Source organism: Protomyctophum bolini (assembly GCF_963924005.1).
Source record: "Protomyctophum bolini genome assembly, chromosome: 16".
Lineage (NCBI taxonomy): Eukaryota > Metazoa > Chordata > Actinopteri > Myctophiformes > Myctophidae > Protomyctophum > Protomyctophum bolini.
The window spans coordinates 28,413,474-28,425,110 of record NC_137877.1 but is presented as its reverse complement, the minus strand read 5'-3'; the positions used below and the strand labels follow the sequence as shown (position 1 = coordinate 28,425,110).

Here is an 11,637-nt window from a genome sequence, read left to right as displayed (position 1 = left end):
GGCGACGAGGAAGTAGTCGAAGCATAAAGGACGCTGTTGTTATAGCAACCTGTAGATAGAGCCCTGACTTAACCTACTGTAGTAACAGCTGACCTGTCCTCATGCAAAAAACACTTTTCTCTGTCGTCTGGCAAACCCTGTTCATATCAGTTTGTTGTACATTCCATTAGGAGAGTGACACCGTAACAATATCAAGACTAGCAGAGTGGGGACAAAGACATTATGATGAACTAGGATGGTAATAACAAGGTCACTGCAAGACAGGGACTAGACCAAAACAAAGACTGAATCTGAAATGATTACGGGCTTCTGTCTAACAGGACATGGAAGTTGAAGATGAAATATGACAAAATTATTTATAACTAATCTTAAATGTATTTCCATCAGTGACATGCCCAGAATAGGGACACCAGGTTTCATGTAGTGTAGTGAGCATATGGCCTGGCCAGCCCAGAACCCCATCTCACCCTGTACCTTTGTCTCTTCTCAGGCTGTGTGCACAAGTTCCAGTGTTGCCAGGTAAATGTTGAGGTGGGACGGTGGAAGATGTGGTGGACACTGAGACAGACTTGCTACAAGATAGTGGAACACGCGTGGTTCGAGAGCTTCATCATCTTCATGATTCTCCTGAGCAGTGGGGCACTGGTAAGTCTGAGTGATTCATGGTATTTTGTGGTGTCTGTGATTACTCTCATCTCACGCACGCACGCATGCACACACGCACACACGTGTCACACACACACACACACACACACACACACACACACACACACACACACACACACACACACACACACACACACACACACACAAACTAGCCTACTGTACATAGCCTTTGAAAGTGTCAATGTGGAAAATCAATCACAAAAAAGCCATGCTGCCGTCGGAAGATTAGGCACATCAGAGAAGCATTGATAACAAAAGTGTAATCCTTTATCGTTATTGTCACCCGACTAGTTTGTTCGAGAGAGTTGAACAAGCGCGTGCTGAAATTTGAACAAACAAATATGAACTGTGACTGTGTGAGGGGGAGGCGAGGCGGGGGAGGGGAGCTACGGTAGTGTGGAGTGTAGGCTGGGAGCTCAGCTGACTAGTCAGACGCGTGTGTGTGTGTGTGTGTGTGTGTGTGTGCGTGTGCGTGCGGTGTGTGTGTGTGTGTGTGTGTTTGTGTGTGTAGTACTGTGTACAATATGGTCAAACATTGTATAAACATATTTGAATATTAATAATAGAGCCAAGCAAGTTGTATTATTCAGTGTCCGGGTGAGTCGGTGAGACTTCTTACTTCGCTCATATTCCCATTCAGGCATTTGAAGACGTTTACATAGAGAGGAGAAAGACTATTAAAACCGTGCTGGAGTATGCGGACAAAATCTTCACTTACATCTTCATTCTGGAGATGCTGCTGAAGTGGACGGCATATGGATTTGCAAAATACTTCACCAATGCCTGGTGCTGGTTGGACTTCCTCATTGTAGACGTAAGTACGCCCTCCCCCACCCCTCACCACCTCCCCCCAAAAAGCAAGTCTCCACTTAGCACCAACACATGGGAGAACAGAAATGTTTACTGTCATTTGATTGATTAATTGATTGATTGATATTGATTGATATTTTATTAGACAATAACAAATGCAAAACAGTACATGGTACAGTCAAAGCACATTTATCCAAAAGGATAGCACCGAAAAAAGACCCTGCGGTCTTGTTTCCATTCGGGTCCCATGCATTCATTCACAACACGATGACAGTAATCGAGATACCTCAAAAGCATGATAACTATTTACAGGTGTAAATACCAAAAAATCTAAATACAAATAAATCACTCTGTGGGGAGGTATAGGGTGGTTGGGCAGTCATCTTCTCTCCTTTTGATCCGCTGACATTGATAGGTGATTTTTCAGACCGGTTTTAAAGGAAGCCAGTGATTTGTTTGTTTTGAGGGAAGGGGGCAGGGCATTCCACACCTGAGTGGCAGTGCTGTGGAAAGTGAATTTACCCATATTTGTTCTATATGTGGGTGGCACCAGATCATTATTTATACTCCCTCTAGTGTTGTGGCTGTGAGAGTTGCTCACCTTTGTGAGGTGAGCAACCTTTGTCATGCCTATTTTTGAAGCAGATCCATTGACTTATCGTGTGTGTGTGTGTGTGTGTGTGTGTGTGTGTGTGTGTGTGTGTGTGTGTGTGTGTGCCTGCGTGCGTGCGTGTGTGTGTGTGTGTGTGTGTGTGTGTGTGTGTGTGTGTGTGTGTGTGTGTGTGCGTGTGTGTGCGTGTGTGTGTGTGTGTGTGTGTGTGTGTGTGTGTGTGTGTGTGCGTGCATGTGTGTCTGTGTGCGTGCGTTGTGTTTGTGTTCCAGGTGTCAATGGTCAGCTTGGTAGCCAACGCCATTGGATATTCAGAACTCGGCGCTATCAAGTCACTCAGGACCCTAAGAGCGCTGAGGCCCCTGAGAGCCCTGTCACGGTTTGAGGGCATGAGAGTAAGAACCCCCCACCCCATACTCTCTCACCCAACCCCCCTATCACAGCTCACATCGTCATAGTGTTTCATGTCACTGTCACCCGAGCACGAGTGTGCTGTAGACAGACAAAGAGCAGCAACACAAATGAGCTTTGCTGCAGTGCCATCCTATAAAACAGTATGTAATTCAAAGCATGGAATTGAGACATTCCTATTCTTTCCTTTTCCCTCTGCTCCAGCTGTCATGGTTGACCAATTTGTCTTTAAAAGCCATCTCGAGCTTTGGTAGAGTCTTGGGTTATTATGTCTACCCGATCGGCATAATAATATGTGAAAATATTGTCCATTAATTTTGCGATTTGCCATTTACTGACATTGTACTGTATTTGGGGAAATTGGAAACACGTCTCAAAATTACACCTTTAACACATAAATGGTGATAAATAAATCTGATTCTGACAATATGTACAATTAAAAGTCCTGGTACCTTCATTTTGTCCAGCTACTGGCTAATTTTGTTGTGCTGTCATGTCTCTTTTATAAGAGAAGCCGGTTCACCCTAGAGTCAGGCGTGGCGATATCGTAGAGGCAGTAGAGCTGTAGAGGCAGTTGCCTCGGTGCCCGTGGGGGGGTGGTAGTAAACTGTATACTCTCTCTCTCTCTCTCTCTCTCTCTCTCTCTGGCCCATGGAACATTCTACCGCCACTGCCTAGAGTCTAGGGTGAACCAGCTTCTCTTAAAGAGACTTTGACCGTCTACTCTAGACAGTAAGTTCTGACCAATAAGACTAGACTCCTACTGTATTTCTTTGGATGGGGAGCCATAAATCTAATGTTCTGACATGGTTATTATCAGCTATGTACATCTTACATTTCAGAACATTGTTGAGTTGTGCAGTATACAACATTCATCAAAACATGCCTTCAAATTTGCCTGGGTAGCTATTCAACACAAGGATCTAACAAAATTCAACATCGCTTCAGCTGTAATAGCTGTTACATGGCAGATTACCTCACAAGTTGATTGCTTAGTTCCCAAATTGCATTGTAACAGAACAACAGTGATGCTTCATGTTATTCTTTGAATGACTCTGCAACTTGTATATCAAAGCTACAAGAACATGCATTATGACTATAGTGTAACTAGTGTAATACAAGCCTGGTCTGAACAAGGGTTGATAACTTATGTAATTGTTGGGGGGGGGGAGGGTTGCCAGCTGCTGAAATCAATGGAGCTGCTATTGATTGGCTGGGAGAATGTTGTGGTTGTCTAGATTCGCAGCCCTGCTATCATGATGATGGTCTCTCCTCACGTGGTGAATTCCCCCGTCCGCATGAATGGCTTTCATTTACATCTCTGCCCCTGCGCCTCTGAAGCTGCACTGTTGGGATGTTTGTTGCTGGGTGCCTTTAAACTTATTCTTTCTCTATATGTGTTTGTTTTGTTCTTCATTTACAGTAAACAAATTGTTGTGACTTCCTCCTGCCTCTACAAGGTTTTTCTGTTTTGTTGTGTTCTACCATGCAATCGTAACCAACCAAAATAAAAAGAGAAAATACAGTACAGACCACATGCAACAGGCATATAATATACACACATATATGATGCATATAGTTCTATTAGTTTCCACCCTCCTTTCCTCATTCTTTCCCAAAGCTTTTACCTTGCTGGTGTCAATGGCGTGAGTGAGCTGTGCTGTTATGTAATGCTTGTGACGAGCTCATGCCGATATACTGTTTGCTGCTGTTAGATGTTTTACTCTTGTGTTTTCCTATTCTCACCATTACCAAAATATGATGTACATCAGCACTATACAGCACAAATCTGAGTTAGAGTGAAATCTCTAATTTAGCTTTCTCTCCACCCAGGATTTGTGCTGTGTAGCGACATAGTGTGAACAGTGTTCCTGTGTTACTGTGCAGGTGGTTGTCAATGCCCTGTTGGGAGCCATCCCTTCCATCTTCAACGTGCTGCTGGTGTGTCTTATCTTCTGGCTGATCTTCAGCATCATGGGGGTCAACCTGTTTGCGGGGAAGTACTACCACTGTGTCAATGTGACCAATGGAGTGAGTTTCCTCCCGACGGAGGTCGCTAATAAGACAGAATGCCTCAGACTGGGAAACCTAACCGCTCGCTGGAAGAATGTCAAGATCAACTTTGACAATGTTGGCGCGGGTTACCTTGCACTGCTGGAAGTGGTGAGTATGTCACATAAGATGGATAGTATTTCGTATTTGTCATACTATTCTTGGATGGGCAAGTTTATTACATTCTAAAATATGTACTTTACATTCTAAAGTACATATTTTAAATAATGAAACTGTATTTTTTATAAATTACATTTTTTTTGTCTATACAGGCAACATTCAAGGGCTGGATGGATATTATGTATGCTGCTGTGGACTCTCGCAGTTTGGTACTTATATTTACATATTTTGACAGCCTGTTTAGTGGACCAACTGCAATCTAGCATGCTAATGGTCTTACTTATTTACTCTGCAATTATTGGCCCCTATCATCTTACATAGGGTTGTCCCGATCGGATTGGGTGATCGGAAATCGGCTCCGAAGCAATGAGATTTTGTAAAAACTGTTAATCAAATGATCGGAATCGCATCGGGAGCAAAATAAACTTGATCGGGACATCTCTAATCTTACACATACATTTAGGTAAAGTAGCCTTTGGAATCAACAGTTCCTAAACAAAGCTTTTCTCCTATTCCTGTAGTATGAGGTAGCTTGATGTACAAGTACAAGATGTACTGGACATATCCCCAAACCCTTGATGCCAAGCAGGAAGCCATTGGGTACAATTTTTATAGCCTGGTATGTCTTGGCCAGGGATTGAACCTAGACAGTGTTTTCAGTCTTATTGAAACTCTTCATACTTGAACTGAGATATTTAAGTTTCAATAAACAAATACATATTATACATAATATATAATATAATGTAATACATTGTAGAATTATTATTATCATGGGATCCCCTAGTAACCAGCTAGCAACCTCCTAAACACCTAGCAATCCTAGTCAGCTCTGAGTGCCCAAAAGCCCAAACCACACCAAAGGGGTCGGGTTGCGACAAAACGTTTTTTTAAAGTAGACCATACCAATGCAACTCATTGCAACTCAATGAGTTCCATTGGTGTGGTTTACCTTAAAACTGTTTTATCCCAACCCGACCCTTTGGTGTGGTTTGGGCTTAACAGCCCCCTACTTTAGATACCACCATCAACGTATTCACGTGACATCATCATCATACCTGGAAGTTATACCGGAGCGTCGCCTACTGAGTGGCAAAAAACGACTTTCTGGCCTTGACAGCCCATACATCCAAACAGAAAAGTCCCATCTGATTGCCTTAAAGATCACTTTTCCACTCAATTTGCCTGCGGGCCTGCAGTTGAATCCTGTATATCAACTCCACTATTGCAAAACCTTTGTACTTAAAGTTGTTGTTTTAAGTCCTACCCTTGATATGAACCTGGATCCCAATGCAAGCGTCAACATTTCTACTGTTGATAGTCAGATGAGATAAAGTTTTGTTCATTAAAACAAAATGGATTGCTGCTTTAATATCAGTTTGGTAGTTTTGGTAGTCTTTGCATTTGTATCTGAAATAAATATACACTGACTGTCTTAGAATAATTGATGTTAAAATTCTGTTCCTTTGCATTGTCTCTGTTGTGTCTTGTCAGGATGACCAACCTGAGTATGAGATTAATCTCTTCATGTACACATACTTTGTGGTATTCATCATCTTTGGAGCCTTCTTCACACTCAACCTTTTTATTGGTGTCATCATAGACAACTTCAATCAGCAGAAGAAAAAGATAAGTGTACAATCCGATTATTTGTTTTATATTACTGTAGATTATGTGCCTTTCTATTATGCACTTCTAGACATTTGTAATAATATTGTAGAAGAATCCAGAGGAGAACTAGAAAAAGTGCCCCTCGGGGGACAGGTCTCCACCAGGGCAGGTCAGGGTGTGGCGTCCTGGTGGCGCTATAATAGGCCAATGTGAAAAGGGTGCCATTTCTTCTTACGCCCTGGATGGCAATTGGATGATTTGAGGCATTATGTTCCAAAAATGTGTTTTGCAAAGGTCCACCTGTTGGTGGCGCTATAACAGGCCAATGTGAAAAGGGTGGGATATATTCCTCAGCCTAGTAGAAAAGTATGTGAAAGATTTCACGTAAATTGCATGCTGCGTTCATGATTTGAGGCTTTTTGTTCAAAACGGGCAAATCCTGCAAACTTTGAAAGCCGATGTTAGCCAATTAGGATGGAATATGAAATATCGGACAGATCCGTCTTGAACACATGACTATAGAGATAGTGTGTAACGATTTGCGGGAGTTTTGGACAGAATCTGGAGGAGTAATATAAAAAAGAACCTTTTTCAAAAGTTGGTCTCCTGGTGTCGCTATAACAGGCCGTTGGGGCAGAGGTTCATCGTTGGCATCCAGGGAGTGTGTGTGCAAAATTTGGCATCGAAAGGTGCCGGAGATTAGCTGTACACACTACACAGACGGACACACACACTCACACACACAGGGACACACACGGACACACACACGGACAAAGTGCAAAATATACTCTCTCTCCATGCCTTCGGCCTGGTGTAGACAATTAACCCTTTACAAACGAATAGTTGAGGTCGGATGTGTACTTGGTCCCCTCACAAGCACTTGGAATTCTACGAGTTGAGGCATTATATTTAGTTTGACTCGGTTACACAGACATGAAAATAGCAGATCTATTGTGAGCTTGTAGATCGGCTAATTACAAAACAATATTTGACATATAATCTTTGACAAATTGGCCAATGTTTGACCAGTCTTTATACTATAGTTTGTTGATTACTTTTGATGCAGCAATGGTCTTTTTTCTTTTCTTTCCTTCTTTCTCGAGGTACTAAAAGTCCTTAAATTGACACCTCCTAAATCATGTGGGGCCCCCCTGGGGGTCCACCGGTCCAGACCCACTGGGTCAAATAAAGTTAACAACGTTTACAATGATTTAACATTGCCTTTTATTCTCTCTTTACTTTGGAGGTCAAGACATCTTCATGACTGAAGAACAGAAGAAGTATTACAATGCCATGAAAAAGCTGGGCTCCAAGAAACCACAAAAGCCTATTCCTAGACCAGCAGTACGTCAAAACATCCATATTATATCACTATCAGTGTTAATTTAACAAAGAAAGTTTTACACTCTCTGTATTAGGAACCATGGAGTGTTATAGTGAATGTACTACTGTATGTAGCTCTATGCTAAAATAAGAGGACATTTTACACCTCTTGGAATTAAATGAACACTGAAACTTCCAGGGCCCTATTTTGCGTGTCTTAAGTACGGTACATGCAAAATAGGGCCCTCTGTGTTTAAGCATGGCATGTTTTAAATGTATTCATGAACATGTTTCCCTTATCGTTTATTTTTTTTGTTTTATCCTTATCTCCGTTTCAGAACAAGATTCAAGGATACATTTTCGATTTCACCACAACGCAAGCCTTTGACATTGTAATCATGGTTGCCATATGCCTTAACATGGTCACCATGATGGTGGAAACGGATGACCAGACTCAGGAAAAGATCAACGTTCTCTACCGGATCAATTTAATCTTCGTCGTCCTCTTCAGCGCAGAGTGTGTACTGAAGATGATCTCTCTGCGCCAGTACTATTTCACCAATGGTTGGAATATATTTGATTTCATCGTAGTTATTCTGTCAGTTATTGGTAAGACGGACTTCTGAATGATCATTTTGATCTGTGTTCAATGATTTTATTTCCCTGCATTTAATTCAATTCAATTCAATTTTTACTAAAGTGTCAAATCACAAGTTGTCTCAAGACACTTTACATGTAGAGCAGAGAACCGACAGAGATCCCACCCTGAGCAATAGCAATTATTATCTATCTATAAATGCACCACGTCTCTGTATGTCTTTCTGTAATGCACGTAACTTCAGACCCGTTCGCCCCACCAACTTCAAATTACACACACGCGTTCCACACCCCCACACTGCCGCAGGGAGTGCAGTGCCCACATTGGTGTTGTGGGGCAATCGTATATTTGGGCTGATAACGAAAGGGTTGTTATTGCGTTGTCAATGTGTTTCAAATGCCAAGTCTATATGTTCAGTCATATATGGCCATGGGTGTGTGTGCACACCAAATTGCATTTTATCCATTCATCATTGTCAATTTTACATTTCCTCCATATAACATTTCTTAAAAGAAAATTAAATAAAAAAGATGGAATATCTGGGCATGAATTTGTCAACCCATCCTGTTTCTATATTTTGTTATCCATGCTACCAGGGTTCTGAGCTGCCCTGCCCAATGATAATGTTTTATACACAATCTGTGCCAGGAACGTTTGGTTATATATATATATATATATATATATATATATATATATATTTATATATTTATATATATATATTTCTTTCTTTATTTTTAATCTGACGTGCACGCGATGTGCGACCACGCTTATTTATTATTTTATTTGTATGTATTTTACAGGCTTCTTGTTTTGTGATAATAAGCTTGCTACTTGTTACATTGTTAATCTTATATATTTCTATTTCTATTTTCCAGGTATGTTTCTCTCAGAAATTATTGAGAAATATTTTGTGTCGCCAACTTTGTTCAGAGTAATCCGATTGGCTCGGATCGGCCGCATACTTCGTCTCATTAAAGGTGCCAAAGGAATTCGCACACTCTTGTTTGCCTTGATGATGTCACTTCCTGCCTTGTTCAACATTGGACTCCTGCTCTTCTTAGTGATGTTTATCTTTGCCATCTTCGGAATGTCGAACTTCGCTTACGTCAAGAAAGAGGATGGCATCGATGACCTCTTCAATTTTGAGACGTTTTACAACAGCATGATCTGTTTATTCATGATCACCACCTCAGCAGGGTGGAGTGACCTACTGGCTCCCATTCTCAACAACAACGAATTTGACTGTGACAGCCAGAAAGAGAATCCAGGTAGCCACATCAAGGGAGACTGTGGAAGCCCAATTGTGGGGATTATCTTCTTTGTCACCTACATTATCGTCTGCTTCCTTGTTGTGATCAATATGTACATTGCGGTCATTCTGGAGAACTTCAGTGTGGCCACTGAGGAGAGCACTGAGCCACTGAGCGAGGACGACTTTGAGATGTTCTACGAAGTCTGGGAGAGATTTGACCCTCGTGTTACCCAGTTTGTGAAGTTTGCCAACTTGTCTGACTTTGCAGATTCCCTGGCCCCTCCACTACGCATACCCAAACCCAACAAGGTCCAACTCATCTCTATGGATTTGCCAATGGTGAGCGGTGAGCGCATTCACTGCCTGGACATTCTGTTTGCATTCACCAAACGTGTCCTGGGAGAGGGCGGGGAAATGGACATGCTGAGGGGGCAGATGGAGGAGCGCTTCATGGCCTCCAACCCCTCAAAGGTATCCTACGAACCTATCACCTCCACCCTCCGCCGCAAACAGGAAGACATGTCGGCTATGACCATACAAAGAGCATTTAGACGATACCTGGTGTTGCGCACTGCCTTTAGACCCTCAAACACGTCAAAAGAGAGGGTTGGAAGCAGGGAGAGTCTCTGTGATAAAGAGGACCTAGTCACGGACAAATTAAATGTCATTCCTGCTTCGGATAAAAATGACTCGACACCCTCCACAGTCTCGCCGCCCTCGTATGACAGTGTGACAACACCAGACAAAAACAAATACGAAAAAGACCGAAGTGAAAAAGAGGTCACTGGCAAAGACGTTAAGGAGGAAGATTTGTAAGGAATTATAGAAGATGCAACAAAGACGTTTAATTAAAATGACATATTGTTTACAGCCTTTGAAGGTGACTAATACTGTACATCCATTGGACTCCCTTTTTATGTGGATATCTATGCCAAACTGACAATGCTTACTTGAGACTATAATACTGTAGGTTTGTGCCTAAAACAAAACAATCACTCACCACATTCAGGCTGCTTCAAACCATTTATTTTCGCTGGTATTAATGTAAGGAGTTAGAATGTGTAACAATGGGTACACTTTTGAGCATTTCCGCATATAGTTAAAGTAATGTTTTAACTTCTGAAGCTATTTATTGAGTTTCTTGAAATGGTTATATTGTTGTATTATTTTGTTAATTATTTTTCAGACAAACTATATTTCATTTCAATGATAATACTTGGCTTGTTGTTTTATATATTTTATTTTTATTTAGAAAGAAATAAAGAAATATAGAAGTTGCTTCAAGGTTAGTCTTGGAAAAATTAAATGGCATTGCTTTAAAGCTAGTGTTGGACTCTCTTGCCAGATCCAAGGGACAATGGAAGCTGCAGTTCATTAGAGTTGCAAGCCTGCATGAATGCTCAGCCATGATTATGCATGTTAGAATCTACTATCACCATCGCCTCTGCCATGCCTTGTGAGGATATGTAGTACCATGTAAGTATACATTAATATTATATATCTTATGGGAGTTACAACACATTACACAAACATTTCCTGAGCATACAGTCCAAATAAATCACATCACAACTCGGAACAATAAGACTTATACTCTGTTAGCACTTTAAACATTTGTTGATTCAACTGTAATTGTTCACACATTAGCTGAACTTAGCTTCACTATGTAGAACCTCTGTAAAAAGCTTTTGTAGCCAAGTAAAGTCAAAAGGGGATCTCTGAATGACAAAGAAGAGGACCCCGCACACTGTCAGGAACTTGCTAAAAGAAATAGCTATTTATTCGACATTTCGGTCATTAGATCTTCATCAGGACACACAATTAAAGTAAAAAAGGCATTATAACACTAAAAACGTACCATTTCAAAAACCACCATGCTCTCTCAGTACAGAAGCACGAAATTACTCTAAAATAAATCCAGTGGTCTTTGCACACTGTAAAGTAATTGGTACAGTATGAAGCTTTGATTAACCACAAAAGGTCTTACAAAGAACATGAAATGTGACCCTTAACAATCTTCTAAATTGTGGTTTAAAACCTATATGCACCTTCTCTTTCCTTGTCTTTTATTTTGTATTTTATGATATTTCATATTATGGAATTAATAGTAAGAAAACGTTCTTGGAGTATATAATAAAATATATTCATGTATTGGTTTTATCTGGACATGGACATGATGTATCTTTTAAA

General features: G+C 41.0%; 1 protein-coding gene across 1 annotated transcript in view; it reads left to right on the top strand.

Annotated features, from left to right (window-relative positions):
* Window positions 1-10,266, top strand: part of scn1laa (sodium channel, voltage-gated, type I-like, alpha) — a gene marked incomplete at its 3' end in the record, with an annotated part of 37,396 nt that extends 27,130 nt beyond the window's left edge. Inside the window, 9 exon segments of the mRNA XM_080785967.1 lie at window positions 491-645; window positions 1,307-1,480; window positions 2,359-2,481; window positions 4,385-4,660; window positions 4,822-4,878; window positions 6,161-6,299; window positions 7,524-7,621; window positions 7,939-8,209; window positions 9,074-10,266. Of these exon segments, the coding sequence (XP_080642093.1) occupies window positions 491-645; window positions 1,307-1,480; window positions 2,359-2,481; window positions 4,385-4,660; window positions 4,822-4,878; window positions 6,161-6,299; window positions 7,524-7,621; window positions 7,939-8,209; window positions 9,074-10,266 (2,486 nt within the window).
* Window positions 10,267-11,637: the final 1,371 nt, after the last annotated feature.